The sequence below is a fragment of the Triturus cristatus genome, chromosome 8 (genome assembly GCF_964204655.1).
Source record: "Triturus cristatus chromosome 8, aTriCri1.1, whole genome shotgun sequence".
NCBI lineage: Eukaryota > Metazoa > Chordata > Amphibia > Caudata > Salamandridae > Triturus > Triturus cristatus.
Genome location: NC_140591.1, coordinates 1,130,166,685 through 1,130,184,977, shown reverse-complemented (window position 1 = coordinate 1,130,184,977; position 18,293 = coordinate 1,130,166,685). Strand labels below are relative to the sequence as shown.

General features: G+C 44.7%; 1 protein-coding gene across 1 annotated transcript in view; it reads right to left on the bottom strand.

Annotated features, from left to right (window-relative positions):
• The window catches only part of CHST10 (carbohydrate sulfotransferase 10), a 219,908-nt gene that overhangs the window by 80,772 nt on the left and 120,843 nt on the right, over positions 1-18,293 (bottom strand). Inside the window, exon 3 of the mRNA XM_085622768.1 lies at positions 2,824-2,924. Within this exon, the coding sequence (XP_085478894.1) occupies positions 2,824-2,924 (101 nt within the window). The remainder of the gene's footprint in view (positions 1-2,823; positions 2,925-18,293) is intronic.

Below are 18,293 nucleotides of genomic sequence, written 5' to 3'. Positions count from 1 at the left end.
GGGGTTCTGGCACTGGGCGCGGTCCTGGCGCGGACGGGTGCAGACGGGCTTGACTTAGGCGCGCCAGCGGCCGCCATATATGGGGAGGTGGGGAGGGAAGAGCAGCTGGGAGGCGGGAGGTGTGTGTCAGGGGCAGTGAATGGGCGCAGAGGGGGCGGGGCCGCAGGGGAAGCAGCAGCGGGGACGGGAGCAGGGAAGCGGAGCGGTCGCGGGAAGGAGACAAGGCAAAGGGGTACAGAATCAAAAAAGGGGGCACAGAAGTAAGTAAAGGGGTACAGAATCAAAAAAGTGGGCTATTTGTGATTTGGCTATCAATAAATTGGTCCTCACTGGGTGGCCAACAGCTGACACATTACTTCTTACTCCTCACTGCAACCAACAAGGTCCATCGGAGCACCAATGCCTCTGAGGGTAATTCAGGATTAGATTAGTATGTTTAAACCTAAATTTGTTAAATAATTAGTTTGTGCGCAGAACAAAACTTCGCCTGCATCAGAACCGAACACCGTAGTTGTGTGTATTACCAAGATATGTTTTGTTCCTATTCATCTCTTTATTTCCATTACATTTCAGAATTACAAAACAAAATGTGCTTCATTTGCGCTTTTATAACTGCTGTATATTGAACAGTTAATTTGCAGATATGTACATGTGGTTGTAAATTATAAAACAACTGGAATCCTACAGTCTTTCTTTTCACACTCCCGGTACTACAGCAAGATTGTCACACAATTCACTTCACAAAACTCTCACTGTACAGTCAGAGAAAGAAATGTAAACATCATCTCCATGTTAAAATCAGCAATTTGTCAGAAGACCTAGCCTGACTTTGACCTGTCTTTGAAGGCACCACAAAAGTGACAAGACTAAAACACAATTGAAAGGCATTTTTATCGCTCATTCACTTTCTAAATTCCAGCGCCTTCGTTTTTTTCTACTATTGTATGCATTCAAATGAGAATGCAGTTGTTTAGACACGTTGAACAGATAAATGCTGTGCAAGCTGTCTGGGTTATTTGGGAGGGGGAAAAATGTATATGGGCTGGCCTGGCCCCCAAATGCCCCCTCCGTGGCTATGGCCCTGGCCAGTAGGTTCCCGCGAGGTGCACAAATCTCACAGTTCTTATGACCTTGTTTAGGATGCTACTGCTTGCAGCTAGCCCCAATGCTACCCACTGCAAGTGCCATCACCATGCACAAAGTCTGCGTCCCAGCAAGAAAATAACATTTGAAAGACTCACCACCCTAAACCAGTTATGAAATCTTAGTCAGTGGATCCACATGCACTTTATGTAAAATCCAAAACACCCTGCTTTGCTTCACTTCCATTTCGTCTTGACCAAGGAAGGGAGTGCCCCGCAGAGTATCCAGACAGCTGCTCTGTCATCAGGGCTTAGGCCTGCCTTACAGCCAAACTCCCAGAGGTGTGGGGATAGCACTTGTAGTGTTTACTTTCTGTTGGAGTTGCTGAGGGTCTGTCTGAAGTACTGAAAATCCCAAAACACTGCTGAAAGAGGCTAGAAGCATTCCTGGCCCAGCAGTATGAAGGACTGTCCACGAGGAGAAACCCAGTATGGGAAACACCTAGAGAAATTAGACTTTAATGGAGACCGAAGATAGGAGAGGACTGTGCTGCAAAGGTATCCCCTAGTCTCCGAGAGCTGTTGCTGGTGAACTGCATTATGACTTTCCAAGACTAAATACCACCATGTCAACCAGCAATCCAACGCAATCCAACACAAAGCCTTGGTCAGCCCAAAGCCCTCAGCTGCTGAAAACATACCACCACAGATGACCGGGATAGGAGGCTGCAATTGCTGAAACAGAGCACCAGTCTGCAACCAGCCTTTAAGGCTGCCGCTGCAGAGGGCTGTCATGCAGGCCTACTCCGGCAACTGAATCCGTAACCAATGCTCCAACACAAGGCTTGCACTTTGGAACACACACAAGTGGAATGTCTGCGAGGTTGGGAATGTCGACCACTCCTGCCGAACCGCTAGGGCAGCGAGGATCACCAGCAGGAGTCTTAGACCGGAGACTAACACATGCAGATAAATCTGTCACGCAGGTTTGCAAATTTTGCCTCATAAATGGAAGACATTTAAATGAGTGGTGCAATTTACCTCTGAGAATATTTGAAGCCAAGTGCAAATGTGTCTGATCGATGCTAAGGCTTGTAGCACATTGGTGTGTGTAATCATGGAATCCTGACCCGAACGGGAAAGAGTACTGGCAAAGGGGGATGCAGTGCCCCATCGATGAACATGACCTAGGTTACAACCCTTATGGCTTTCCTATTTTACTGTGAGATTAAAAGTACTTTGTTTGGCTCAAAATAACAGTAGGCTGGATATTATTATTGCATCTGTTAAGTTCTGAGCTCTTACCAGCATTCACCCCCCCCCCTTTAACCCCCAACACTACCTCCCTGACAAACCTTGGGCTGCTTAGACTCACTACCCTGAAAGTCAAATGCAGGGAAGGCTGTATTTGGTCCAGTTTGCAGAGCCACAGTAGGACAGACCGAAGGACAAATGACCTTATCCACCACATTTGGGTTCAGTAGTCCATGTCTGCCATATGCCCCCCTGAACAAACGATCAGTGAACTTTCTGTGATGGAACACAACTACTATTCTCCCTTACGAAAGCCCTCCATGTATTCTGGGCCAGGGATGACTGCGACCAGTGTGCCACAATTATTCTATCTAGAAGCAAGACCTAAAAATATGGACAGAGTCCCTTTTTACATCTTTGCAGAAGACGAAATATTTAAAAACTACCGCATGCCCACCCCCTTTTACATGTGTCGCTCGATGTTCACCTGGTGGTCTGCCTGCAACCTCCTAACTTTTTCTGGAACGGTCATCTTTTGTTCTTCTGTCACAGCAGTCCACATTAACGGCCTTGGCTTCCTCACATGATCTGTAATGATATCAATTTGAAAAGAACATGAGGAAGCATTTCCTTAAGTGTTTTCGCTTGTTTAAATTGTAAAATAAAGAGGAAGACTACAGATCAAGAAAGAAATCATGTCACAGTGCAAATTCCACACAGGCACAGACCCTTCTCCCCTGCTTTTGTGGTGGCACCAAGCAGCATTGCAACATATTTGAGGGGCACGGCCATCTCATGCCCCAAAAGGATATTCATATTGGTCTCCTTTACTATGGTACATGGGCTGTGATTTCTCTACAATGAAGATCTTCTTTAGAGGGTGTATCCCACGCAGTTGTTAAAAGTTATGTCTTCAGGCCCCAAGCATGCAATCTGTCCTAGACCTGTAGGATCCCTTTTCAAGCACCCAGGTCCGAGAAAGCAGAGAGGGATGCTAAGAATGGAAGAGCAACAAAGACTTGTGTTATGAAGGTGAGCAAGAGAAATACATGAGAAATATATTTGAAAGAGGAGCAACAGTGTCAGTCATTAAAATATTCTTTATCGGGTTTATGCAACCATAAAAGTTGTAAACAAATACATTAAATAAAAATCAAAACAGGAATAAAAAAAAAAAAGACATTACATATTTAATACTGGCTATGTACTAGCCATATAAAACAATCTGCAAATTCATAATAGACATTCAAGATGGGCAAAGATAATCACAAGCATAGGATTATAGATCTCAATCACTAGTGCAGGATGTAAATTAATGTAAATTGGGTTAAAACTACATAGAGTGGCAAATGAGGGCCGAATAAAGCAGTTTATGTATGCAGAGCAAATCACATTAAAAATTAAGTCCCAATGTGAAACCTAAATATGAAATCTTAGTAGCATTCTCACAAAATTTCATGTTGTCAACTATGCAACAGTGTATTTTATGGTTTCTTCTGGGAGCCATTTTGTCCTGAACCTACTCTGACCTGGTTGAACTGGGTTGCATGGTCAGATTTTAATGTCTGCATTGCAAACATGCAGCTAGAGACGGCAGTGATTGCTTGACAGGGATTTGAAGACGGCACTGTTTGACAGGTTGGCAGTTGGGACAAGACACAGGATGGAATTCTGGGCAGGGTATTGTTCTGAAACCAGTGTCATATCATGAGCGAATGGCCATCAATGCCGATAACAACTGGGCAAGACAAGGCTCTTCTCACATAACAAGGATATCTATGTTGGCCTGTTGTAGAGACAGTGAACTGTGCTCCTTCTTTCCTCGGGATATGGTCCTCAGGAGTTCAACTAGAGGTCAATGCAAGGCCATGCTCTGTTGCAGGTAGAGTAAGGAGATGACAAACAATTCGTGTGAGATTTGGAAGTCATTCGGCACCCATTGTTCCAACCGTTGGAGTCAAAGCCTGTGACACAATGTTGTAGTTCACAGATAGGGGATGCCTGTGTAGTGCTCAACCACCTGTGTGGTATACCCTTCAACTTCTACCACCTCTGTTTTTTACATCTCGACGTAGTGCAGGAAAGTGTAGCTACTTATGGCTGCTTTTCTCTTTGCGAAACTCTTTAGAGAAGCCAAGAAAATTAGGGTTGGACGAAATGTTAATTACGGAAGGGTAATTGGTGTAATTTTGCATAGTGACATTCTCAAGATTACGCCACATCATGTAATTTGGGGGTAGATTTTGATGCACTGTATGGATCATTTTTGAACGAGAGCAGCATTCCAGGTAGCTTTTTTTACCCGAGTGGAGAGTTCGGATAATGTTTGAGCAAGAAACTACAAATCCGAACGCGAACGGCAGCCTTTGAAACTTGAGCTGCAGTTTCTTTAACGTGGGTGGTCAACAATCATTTCAGGTTCATTTTCTACCCGCTCTGACCCTTTGGGCAATCTTTGAGCGCAAAACTACAAAATCTGAACACAAGCAACAGTGTTTTTAACACAAACAACTCAAAATCAACTCAAAATTACATTTTCAAGTAGAATTTATACCCGCATAGACCGTTTGGGTAATTATTTTAGTGCAAAATGTATTTTGTGTAATTATGCATAATTCTGTTTGTCTGCATAGCTACCAAACAATAGCACAGTAGAGCCAGTCTGGCACTGCAATTCTGGTGCGAGTTGGCACCAGCTGTGTCTTGGCCATTGTCAGTGGTAGAGTATAATATTTACTTTGTCATGAATTAACTTCTCATTTTTCCGCTCCTTTTCAAGAAACCGCTTTCTTTCATTTACAAAAATCAATGTCAAAGATTTGATCTTTTCCAGCTCTGATACAAACTGTTGTTCCATTTTATCTATTTTAGCTTCAGATGTTTCTATTTCTTTTATTCTTGCCCTCATGACCTCCAAGTCAGTGGATAGCTTATTTGACATTTTTTTCTTCATTAAGGTTAAGAAATAACTGAGTGCACTAATTTTTACTTTTAGTGAAAGCCTCTTCCAACGTCTCTAGCTCGGTCATTCTCTATTGAAGGTTTTCCATTTGAGATGTGAGCCTAATAGTAGCATATTCATTTTTTTCCCCCATTAATCGCATGAACCTTCAGCTTTTTTTCAATTTTTCATCCTTACCTTCAATTTTCACAACCCTTTTCCATAACGATTCTACATCAAAAAGCATGCTAGAACTACTAGGGCAGAACCCACAGGCGGAAACCAAAGTAGAGGTCGCGTACAGATAACTAAGCCAAGATTGCAAAGAAGAGCTAGAACGCGGAGTGCTGCACTTCTACTCAAAAGATGGCAGACGCCCAAATAGCAAAACGTTGAATGCCTAGCCCTAGCGAAGCGGGGGGTAGACTATGGAGCAGCCAGACAAGGTTACATTTGGACGGCTCAGCAGAAAACTCAATCTTTACATGTAAAGGTTGGCAGCTAAAGACTAAAGTAATTCAAGCATCACTTTTCTGTATACTTCAGTACGACACCTTGGGATGCGTTTGCCGAAACATGGGTACCGTACTGACTGTGCCACTGGGACCAAGCTACATGTGGATGATGGTCCTTTCTGAACGGCAAAACAGGTCTTGAGTTACTTGTGTTCCAGTTCAGGGAGGACATGGCCTGGCAATTGGGGCTGGACGGTTCCTAATGCAGCAGGGCAGATGGTGATCTGCATATGGCTAGGATGAAAACTAGGTGGCATGGTGTGCAAAATAACGATGGACTGGGATGAGGCCCGAGTAACTACCAGTGGCCGACATTAATTCAAGCATTCCCTCCATCACTTTTTTGTATAATTTAGCTGACAGCTAAAGTGGCATGCTGGGACTGCGGGAAACTAGGATTTTGCTTTGGGTGGAGTATTCCTTCCCCCTCTCTGCATTATAGCGACATCAGATTCAACGGCACATAGGGTGAAGTTCCGGCTTGTTCATGAGTGATGCCGAATATGAATATGACAATAGGGCTCGGATAGTGATTCACTAAAGCTTTTAGGAGAGGTAATGCCAGCAAAAATATGAATATTAAATGGGTGCTAATGTAGGGTCTATTCTGTGATTTCTAGAAGCATGCCAATAATGCCTGTGCAGAACACTCTTGACTGCATTAGCATTAGAAAGCACACCATATTCCCTGGTGAAAAAGTTTCCAGAAGGTGTATGAACAGAGACTAAATGAGGTACAGAAGTAGACTCGGCAGTGGAAGAAGTGAGATTATGGGCAGGCTACCGCTAATAGGGGGGTTTATTTTAAAGCCACAATGGCGCCTTGGAAGTATATGCCCTCAGATGTGGAGGATGGCACACAAGATGTACCTAAGCGACCTTACAGTCATCAGGCCAGGGAGGCTGTCTGAGGCGTTAGGATCAAGAGATTATCAATTACAGATCCACCCGACGACATATGGAGTACAGAATAATAATTTCTATTAACTTGGTTCTCAATTATTTGTTGACATGTGAAGGGGAGAAGATATATTTGAGTTCATATGTGTGGGTGGTAAATGCTGCAAAACAGCTCAAAAGACTGCACCCTAATCTCGTAACCAAAATTTGTGTTGCATTACTGGCAATAGCCATATACAGTGGACAGGAAAGACCGAGCTTAGGCTACAGAGAAGGGAGAAAATAGAAGCCTCAGAGACTGGGGTTGGCAGGAACATGAAAGGCAGTATTGTGGAACTAAACCAACAATTCAGCATAGCTGAAATGACAGTAATGCAGAAGTTGTAGGATATGTGAATCCGAAGTAGGAGTGTTGCAGCCCTCTCTCTCGGTGGCTCTTCAACCTTTTCTACAGGATTCCAGGGGAAAACGGCTATAAGAGTAAAACTGCCACAAAAAGAAAATGGCGGCTATCCCTTATCTTCACCATCACATTTCTTGTTGGCTGTGGTCTCGTGAGGAGAACTGCAGTAATAGGAACATGGCCTAGGACTCACCACCATGAGCAGTTCAGGCTAATCCTCCCTGAAGATGGCCTCAGGACAGGAAGTGCAGGATGAGCTGCTGTATCCTGCGTATCTAGACTGGGGTAAGTCACAAATAACCTGTAAGGGCTGATCTGAGTGTAAGCAGGAGTCAGCCTACAGCAGGAGTCAGCCTACCGCAGGAGCCGTCCTGCAGCAGGCCGCCGCAAGTCTACAGCTGGGGGGCACAGGCAGAGTCCTTCACGGTTAGTTGCTTCTCTATAATCCCAAAACCCAGGGTATTGGCAGAATTCAACAGTCAACTGGCAGCCTCAGTTTGTGGTGCCACAAGCTGGGACGGTCTGGAAAACCCAACGCTCCAATATGCTCACAAATCTTCAAGCATTCGTGATTACTACTCTCTGGGACGCAAGGCATCAGAAAAAAAAGCAATGGCAGGACCAAAAGATCTGCACTGGCAAAGGCAACACCTCTTGGCTTTGCCAATGGTTGTTTTTTGATTGCTGACTGAGCAAAGTATTTACAACAATAATTAGCAAAAACAACTATTGTACACAATATTAATGGTAGCTCTTTTAACATATTGACCTTACTTATATAAAGGTCTATAGAAAGTAAAGTGATTTGTATCGGTTAATCTCTTGGCTAACATGTTAACTGGCATGCAGAGCATCTCAGTCTCTCTTGATGGGCTTCCAAGGCCAGGGATGACGGTGGATGTCGGTGTCTGGGCTTCCTTCCCAGCCAGGAGATTAAAGTAATGCTTTATATGAAGCTGGACTCCAGTAGTTTGGTGGGGGAACAACAGCATCCCAAGCTGTGGATCACCACGGTACATCATCTGAATAGCCAGAAGCATAGTCAACTGGGGACCACTCCAGAGGATGCTGGTGAACAGCCTAGCACTCGGTCCCAGCATGAAAGTAACTGCCAGGAGGGGAACTCAGCAGGCTATGGCTCTGCTGAAGCATAGAGCCCAACATCATCTTATTTTAATGGCACATCATAAATGTCATCATTCTGAAACTATCAAGCTACTTAAAATTGAAGGAAGACTACAGCTACGACGAAGCTCTTTGCTAAAACAATAGACAATCGACTGATGTTGCTAATACCTGACCTGGTCCTGCTAGACCAGGATGGCTTTATCCAAGGTAGATCTATACTCCTTGCATCATCTCATACCTCTTACTATTCAGATCTCCCAAACCAGCCTTTCTAAACCCTTCCCTCTGTCTCTTCCCCCTCCACCTCCTTTACTCATCCCAAACCCTCTCTTACTGCTATAAACTCTACACAAAAAACAATTTCTAGACCCTGCCCTCTTCTATCCCTCCTTCCCTCTTCTATCCTTCCACTATTCCTTTTCAATCCAAATAACAGACTAACATGTCCACCACTCACACTAATTATACATTCCCCTATACTAACTCCCTTCCACCTCCCCTTTACTCATCCCCAAACCTCCTCCTAAGGCTATTAAAAAAATAAAATAAATTCTAGACCCTTCCCTCTTTTACCCCTCCACTATTTTCTTTTCAATTTAAATAACAGACTAACATAGCCACCACTCAAATAACTTCCTTATTTCACTATACTAATTCACCACTAATCCTTTATGGGTTCTGGAGTAGCATGCTAATCGCCGAAAAAGCTCTTCAACACCTCATCAGGGGTAGCAAGCGCTATATAAATGCAAACCTTTTCCCTCTTCTATCCCTCCACTATCTTTCTCAATCCAAATAACTAACATGTCCACCACTCAAATTACTATCATATTTGACAATACTAATTCACCACTAATCCATTATGGGTTCAGGAGTAGCATGCTATGCGCCGAAAAATTTGCTTAAAAGCCTTGTTGGGGGTAGTAAGCAATCTATGTTGCACAACTTAAGGACACTATTTGCACACTTACACCAGCTAGAGCCAGACCAGGAAGCAGTGGCGGTCTTCCTTGATGACACCTAGGCATGTGATGGACTAGAGGGGCAATAACTTTTCGTGGGGTGATGTACCAAGGGAAAGCCTTCCAACTTCAACAGTTTGATAGAACTGCTTTACAATGCCCCCAGTACTAGAGTGCGGCATAACGGGCTTGTGTCTGACCCATTCCCGATTGTTCATGGGACGCGACCGAGATGCCTGTCTCCACTCCTGTACGCCTTGGCATCTAAGTCTTTGGCAATTGCATAGACGTCAGTGGCTGGCCTTTTCATCTCATAATATAATAGCATCACTACATACATACGACATAACACTTTACTTAAGTGAGCCAGAAAAGAACTTGGGGACAGTTGTCTATGAGTTCTAGTATTTAGGGCCTTAATTAGGATCACTATTAATTTGGAATAAATCCACCATTTTCCCCATTATGATAGCCACGCGGTTTTGCATATCAGACTACTATCTTCCATGGTGTGAATCTTCTGTTAAATATCTAGGCATCTGGTTCTATCAAGACGGAAGTGCTGTCATCACTGAAAATTATGGCATCGCCATCACGCACACTGAACAACAAGTGCACAAAAGGATCAAACTTTTGTTCTCCTTGTATGGTAGAATTGCCATAACGAAAATGGCTGTTTTGCCCTAATACAACATCCCGAACCCTCTGACAGGGCATTTCTTAAGCACGCTTAAATCGATTATGACCACATGAACTTGGCAAACAACCTCATATAAACTGGGAAACGCCAACACTGTCAAATGATCGGGGGAGGGGAGTGGCTTGCGGCACTTAGTTTTCATTCAATGAAGCTGCTTAATCACACATTAAAACTAGAGTTTGTAGCTCCTATCACTGAGTGCACTCTGTTTAGGCGCTAGAAACAAATGACAGCCTGTCGTGCTTTAGAATTTGGGACCGCGTAGGAGGCAGGGCCCTACCCCTGTCTATCCCGGCATCAGTGAACCGCGAATGGTTAATGCGGTATGAACAAGTGCTTTTTGTAACGTTTTAGCTATGAATGCACTGTGTATACGCTATTATACATCACTACGTGGGTTCCATTTTAGAAGCGGTGGCCATCTTATGGTTGCCCTCACATAGGCTACATAGCATGGGGCAAATACGGGCCTTTTAGAGCACATGTGCCTTTCCTTTGACTTTTCTGTGACCTGGGCAGCTTGGCTCCGCTGCCCCAGGTCAGTCCGGTCCCACGAGTTCCCCGTCCTCTGGCCACCTGTGATTAGTATCAGGGCTTGACACACCATAAAGTCTTTTCATCCTACACAAGCCTCCAGCTAATCTCTTTCACACCTGACTGTTCCCGCTTTATGGCTTGTTTTCCAAACAGGAGATGCTCATGTTTATTGGGGCCTATCGTTATCTGATGTGGGATCTGAGCCTTGCTGAGTAAATAATTGCGGGCTGGCTTAACTGGAATGTGGGATGGTCATTATGACTCTGCCTTTTCGTTTGTAATGTAAACGTGTAATGGCCATATCGTAAACTAAGGAATGTATGCCTGAAGCAGGATATTCTGTATTTAAGAAGAAGCCCGTTTCTATGATTTTCAGCAGTCTCCTGAGAACATACACGCTGTTGTACTTCTAGGATACCTGTAATTGGTCTGCAGCCAATAAACTGATCTCTGACTTCACCCAGAAGACTCTGTGTTTCTGTAGGTCTGAAACAGGAAGAACCCCGAAGTCATAGGGTGTGTTCCCCTGCACCGCTGGGCTTAAAATACCCAGTACTTCAGTTGGCGCCCAACTCGGCTCGGTTTCAGCGGTACCGGTCCAAGCCAGAGGTTCGCGAGGAGCTTCGTGTGGAAATTCTGGAGGAAGGCCGCCACTTCATCGACCCCTGCATGTCGACGTGGTCCAAAAGTCTTTTCTGCGAGGTTCTCCGCGTCCAGACGTCTACGAAGGACTGCTGCCCTGATTAATCGCCCTGTTTTGGACCCTTGACGATTTTGGTAGAGCGAAACAATTGAGAGAGTCTTCTGGTGACGCCATTGATCATCGATACTCAGTTAAGTATAAGTGGAGCGTCTCCCAATTGGTTTGGTATCCTTCGGGATAATTTTGGTTTATTTGGAGTTTGCAAACCCCAAAGCCAGAGGACTCGTGTATTCACGAGACTATCGTAATCGATAATCCTTTGCAGTTTGGAACTAGACTAGTGAGCGAAGATGCCTGGTGCTAGTGTATTTGGTAATTGGTTTTGTTTGAGTTGTAGAAGGGATTTCCAGTTAGAGGATTCATGTCCGGTTCCTCCAATTGGAACTCCAACTTATGAGCTTTATGTAAAACATGGCGTTGGCCCCATTGCATATAATGACATATGGATCCGATACACCAGAAAGGACGGTGTTTTAAAATGGCCCCAAAATGGTAGTTTCGATACAGATATCTTAGATAATTTGGAAGTTAAATTGTTTAAAAAGAAAGCCCGGCCGGCGATGTTTGATTCTTTCCGCCTATGGCGAAAGGAAGCCAAACAGAAGGAAATTAAGCTAGCGAAAGGAAATGAGAGAAAGAGGTATGTCAGTGATGCAAGCAGCTGTGCAATTTAAAGATAATGAGGAGGAACAAATGAATGAGCAATTGCACAGACAGCGCAAACTAGGGATTGATAAATGTTACCCTGTTTTGTCACCCCTTGTGCAAGATGAGACAAAAGAGAAAGAGAAAGATTCCCTAATGTCCCATTTATTAAGTTCGCCACCCCCATATGCGCAAAATGCCACAGCACCTCCACAGCTTGTAAATGCGCAGCCTCCAGTAAATATGCCGCAAGCCTTCCTACAGCCGCCAGCTCCACCTCAGCTGGCTCCTACCCCTGCAGTGCAGCCCTCTCAAGGGCCGCCAGTTTTGTTGCCCGTTACCCCCGCGCTTCCTGCGACTTTGCCTAGCACGCCAGCGGTTTCCCCTGGCGCTCCTTCTTACACTACCCAGGTACCTGTATCTGAATCTGTTTTTCTTCCCTCTGTCTATCCCCCCGTTTTCGCCTCCACTTCTCCTTCAGCATGACAACGACTAGCTAATGTAGTTACTAGTTTAATGTCGCCTCTCTTTGGGTCATCTAGTGCGACTCCTGCCTTACAGCGTAAGCAATTGCGCAGTCAGCGCCTGGTCCTGAAGAGAAAGAGGTGTTAGATCATCTGGCGCGTAGGTGGATTGGTTTCCCTTCACTCTATGATGTGGAATCAGTTGTTAACGTTTTTCACCAATGGGATGCCCCAACACAGAGGTATGTCTTTGATAAAATGTGTGAATTCCTGTGTGAGGAATTGGAGGATAATGGTGCAAACCCAAACCCACAGGAATTGTGTCGAGTGCGATTTGATTTTGAAAAAGGTACAATTGTGGGTCCCAATGTAGATAAAGCAGTTGCGACTTTACTGTCCTTCAGAAATGGCGATTGTCAGCAATCATTGTTTAAGCAGGATTTCCCTGTGGGGAAGAAGGTAAAAGCGCGCCAATATCCAATGCGTGAGGTTCCTCCAGTTTGGAGACCTGGTGATTTAGCTGCTAACCCACCTGTTCAGCCATATTTTCAGCGTGTTTGGGTGCATGTCCCATGGAAGAGATCTGAGGTGTTAGCACTTAAGCAGACATCACCTGACCCCCGTAAAAACCCTACCGGTTATTATAAGGAGTTATCACAAACTGCAGAATCATGTGTAATGAATTTGGCTGACATAGATATGTTGTTTGGGAATGTTGTTCCACAGCCTTTATGGGGATCCATTCGTAATGTAGATCACGCTGCAGAATTGGGTAACACATGGGCTAATATCATTGCTGCAGATGCTGGCCAAGTTGGTGGCGCGAAACCTGATCCTTTAGTAGCAGAACTCCCTGGTCGAATTATTACTTACATGAAAACTATAATGCCTGCGATACGCGTAAATTGGGATAAACTATCCGCATGTAAGCAGAAGAAAGATGAGACAGTGTCTGATTTCTTTACCAGGTTTGAAGAAACGTTTATCGACCACAGTGGTCAAGACATGAGCACTGAAGGTGGCCAACGGTTATTTGTTGATAAATTTGTGCAGAATCTACTTCCCGAGTTGTGTAAGAAATTAAAAGACTCAGAAAGTTCCTGGGCTGTTTTCTCTTCAGCGCAAATACTGGCTACTGCACAGTATTATGAGAACAGAGACAAAGATGAGAAGGATAGAACAGATAAGAAAACGAAAGAACTGAAAACAAAGGTCCTCTTGCAGCAGGCTTATCCACCACGTGGAGGACAGAATAATTATAGGCAAACACAAGGTATCTATCAGCAGCCCCAACAGTTTCAGAGTAATCAGCAAATGAACGGGTATTATCAACCACCTATCCCTGTAGGTCCCAACCAATGTTCATATTGCAAAGAGGAAGGTCATTTTAAATATAGTTGCCCTAAATTAATGCAGCGTAACAGTAATGCGTATGGCGCAAGAGGTAGAGGTGGTCAGCAAGCTCCTAGAGGCAGAGGGCGTGGAAATGTTCCCCAGAACGCGCGTCCTCTTCCGCCTCAAGATACCATAAATAGCTTTGATCAGCAAGCCAACGCGACTGGTAATACAGCTCAGTACTACAATAATGATTATTATGCAGAAGACGACAATGTAGAAGATGATGATTACTAGGACCGCCGTAGACAGAGAGGGGGAGTTGTTTCAGTGCAAGTGGATCAGAGTGGACCCTATGTTAAAGTAACTACAGCAAATGTAACGGAGCCCTTTCTGCTGGATACTGGTGCTGCAAAGAGTTCAATCATGCATTCAAAACTCCCTGGCGCGCCTTTGTCTGGCGAAATGAATGTTTCAGTAGGTTTTTCTGGCGCCCCAGTTAGGAACCAGATTTCTAGTCCTATGTCACTTTCTGTTGGACCTTGTGAGCTAAAAGCACCCCTCATCCTAACAGGTTGTGGTGAAAATTTACTAGGATTAGATTTGCTAAAAAGATTGCATGCAACGTTATATTGTTCTCCCTCAGGAGTACAACTTACATTAGGCAAGAAAGTGATTTCCCCAATGTATTTGTCTAAAAATGCAATGCCACCTGAATTGTCATCCCTTCCGGATGTCCTTTGGGCTACTGGTCCCAATTATGTGGGTCTCCTGGAAATACCGCCATATGTGGTAACTTTAAAAGCCAATGTCAGATTGCCACGCATTCCCCAGTACAAGATCTCCAATGAAGGTCAGAAAGCATTGTTAGCAATTGTCAGTGATTTGATTAAAAAGGGTGTAATTGAAGAGACAAGAGGCAACGTTTGCAATAGTCCTGTTTTACCTGTCTTAAAACGAACGGACCCTTCACAGCCACCTGTTTACAGATTTGTGATTGATCTTAGAGAGGTTGATAAGATTGTTGTACCACAGTTTCCAGTTGTCCCCGATATAACTGCCTTGTTAACCATGATTCCAGCCTCCGCTGCATGGTTCCCAGTGATCGATCTGAAGAATGCCTTCTTTAGCATCCCAATTGCAGAGGAGAGCAGAGACATTTTTGGCTTCAGTTCAGGAGGCCGAAGCTTCCGCTTTAAACGCGCTCCCCAGGGCTACTGTGAAAGTCCATCAATATACAGTCAGGCTTTAAAAGCGCAGCTTGATGCACTGGTTTTACCTAGTGGCGCTATCCTCATTCAGTACGTCGACGATTTACTGATCGCCGCGGATACTGAAAAGATTTGCAAAAACGCTACCTTGTCATTGTTGCGTCATTTGTCTGCCTTCCATCACAAAGTGTCTCTCTCAAAGCTGCAATATTGTCGACAAGAAGTGACCTACTTAGGTCATCTCTTATCGAAGGAGGGAAGGAAACTGACCCCAGAAAGAATTCAAGCCATTGCACAGTTGAGTGTGCCAAGAACACAGAGAGAAGTGCGTGCTTTCTTGGGCATTACTTCATACTGTAGGCACTGGATTCCCAATTTTTCCCTGCTAGCAAAACCTTTGTTAGCATTAACATGTAAAGACACACCGAATCCTATCCCATGGTCTGAAGAGTGTCAGAAAAGTTTTTGGGAATTGCGTAATGCATTGTGTTCAGCTCCTGTGTTGGGTACCCCTGACTACAGCAAGCCTTTTACATTGTATGTTCATGAGAAAGATGGTTGCGCATTATCAGTGTTAACACAGCCTTTTGGCGACAGACCGCGTCCATGCGCATATTTTTCGTCAACCTTGGACCCGGTAGCAAGGGCATTGCCAAGTTGTCTGAGAGCCACTGCCGCTGCAGCTATGTCTATTCGACAGTCTGCTGGACTAGTAATGGATAATATATTGATTGTTATGGTTCCACATGCTGTGGACACATTGTTAAACAGGACCAAGATACAGCACTTAACTAGTGCGCGATTATCTGGTTATGAGCTCACACTGTTAGCAAATCACGTACACAAAGAGATGCAACACGTTGAATCCAGCTACACTATTACCAATCCCAGCAGACCTGGATGAGATTGAGCAACAGGATTGTCTGTTCAGAACAGAAGAAGAGACAAAAGGGAGAGTAGATCTTAAAGATACTCCCCTGACTGAGCGTGATGGTACCTTATGGGTGGATGGTTCATGTTTCAAGCTTCCAAATGGTGATACGACTGCTGCATATGCTATCACGACTTTGCACACGATTGTGGAAACTGCACGTGTGCCACAAAATTCGGCTCAAGCAGCAGAATTGATTGCCCTTACGAGAGCATGCGTGTTGTCTGAAGGAATGAAAGTGAACATATATACGGATAGCCAGTATGCCTTTGGCGTGGCTCATAGTTTTGGGCGATTGTGGAAGGAACGTGGGTTCCTGACTTCGCATGGAGCTAAGATTCAGAATGGCAAGTTGGTGAATGATCTCCTTGAGTCGCTGACCCTACCATCACAAGTTGCGATTATGAAATGCAGTGCGCACAAGAAAATCACTGATGTTGGTCGTGGTAACGCGTTTGCTGATGAAGTCGCGAAAGAAACAGCAAAAGATGTGAAGACTCGAATGCATGTTGCAGGCCCTGCCAGATGGGTTGGTGATGTTGGAATGTGTGAAAACACAATAGAGAGTGTAAAGTCCCTTCAAGCTGAAGCCACAGAGAAAGAGTTGAGCAAGTGGAGAGAAAGTATGGGTAAGTTGGATGAGAATGGTTGTTGGATTGATTTATCAGAACATAGGCGATGGTTGTTACCTGATGCATATGTGCTTCCAGTGGTTATTATGGCACATGGATTGGCACATATCAGTACGAAAGGAATTTGTAAGTTGTTGGCTCCAGTATGGCAGAATGCTGGAATTCCTAAGTGTGCAGAGAATGTGGTCAAGAATTGTATGGTATGTTTGAAGTACAACCCTGGTAGGGGAACCCCAACTCCAGCTGGTCATTTTGCGCCTCCATCATATCCATTTGAAGTTTTGCAGTTGGATTTTATCCACATGGAAAGGTGCAACAACCTGAAATATGTATTGGTGGTTGTTTGCGCTTTTTCAAAATGGATAGAGGCCTATCCCCTAAAGGATAACACTGCTCTGTCCACAGCCAAAGCCCTTGTGAAGGAATTTTTCCCTAGGTTTGGACTGCCAAGAATGATGTGGAGTGATGATGGGAGTGAGTTTGTGGGTCAAGTGATGAAGAATGTGTGTGAGGGAGTAGGGATAAAGCAGAAATTTCACGCTGCAAATCACCCCCAATCAGCTGGATTAGTAGAGCGCTACAATGGCGCTCTAAAACTCAAACTGGCCAAAATTCAAGCGAGCTCAGGTCTTAAATGGCCTGACGCTCTGCCTCTAGCACTCCTGTCCACCAGAATGACTGTGCATTCACGAGTGGGACTTAGTCCCTACGAGGTCGTTTTTGGCTGCCCGGCTAATGTATGGGGTGTGCCAAGACCGACGAAATTCAGTGAAATCGAGCACCCAGTACTGCTTGATTACTTGTATGATTTGACGGTTAAACTGCGTGTTTTACACCAACAGGTGCACGATACTCTCCCCCCGGCCTCTGAGGCTCCAGGACACCCCATTGACCCTGGCACGTGGGTCCTCATCAAAAACTTCCAGCGCAAGAGCAACGATGAGCCTCGTTGGATCGGCCCTCATCTCGTGCTCTTATCTACAAGATCAGCTGTTCGAGTAAAGGGGAAAAAGAACTGGATCCACGGCGCCCACGTGAAGAGGATCCCTTTGCCTCTGCCGTATGACCAGTGGGTCCAGGAGGGTATCGCTGACTCTGAAACAGACACTGTACCTTGTTTTGTGCCGTTCAGTGATGCACGCATAAAAGGCACAACTTCAGCACAGGAAAGTGACGATATTTTGCAAGAAGCTGTGCCACCGTCAATTCGATTGGACACTACAGAGCCTGAACTTTTGTTTCAAGATCAAACAGTACCTGGCCGTTCTCGTTATAATCTAAGACCAAGGCCTATGGACAAATAAATATTCTTTCTTTTTCTTTTACCTTTTTATTTTTTGATAACCAGAGTTCTCCCATCTGAAGGACTTTCTTGATTTTTGTTTTTCGAACCACCATCCGGGTTCAGCCGCAGGGTCGCGGTGCCAAGACTTTTGGGTACAGGCTGAAGACGTTAGGTCGACGGTTCTGGTTGGTCTAGGGCGTTCCCTGGACTGACAGGCGTACTCCTTAGCAGAAGATACTCACCCGCCACGAGCGGCACGATTAGAGGATGGAGTTTTTTAAGATGGAGAGACTCACTGAGGAAATGAACTTTGAAGCAAGAATGTGTAAAATAATGAAGCGCAAACGTTTTGTATTTTTATGCCTGTTTGTATTATGTAGTATGGTAGTGTTTACTGTAGGATTTGTATTCTTCTCCTCTCAAGAGCCCATTGCACCCACTGTACAGCCTATACCTCCTCCTACTGTCTCCTCACACTCTTTCCACCCTCTGCCTGAACACGAACAAGCTAGACGGTCCGAATTTGTAAACAACTCATTTATTCAGCTCCTGCACCAGCACCAACTAGTTATGAATACAACCAATTGTTGGATGTGTGGTTTAATGCCACATACCATTAATAAGGGTATTCCCTATCTAGTGCTGCCGAATAGTCACAATGGATC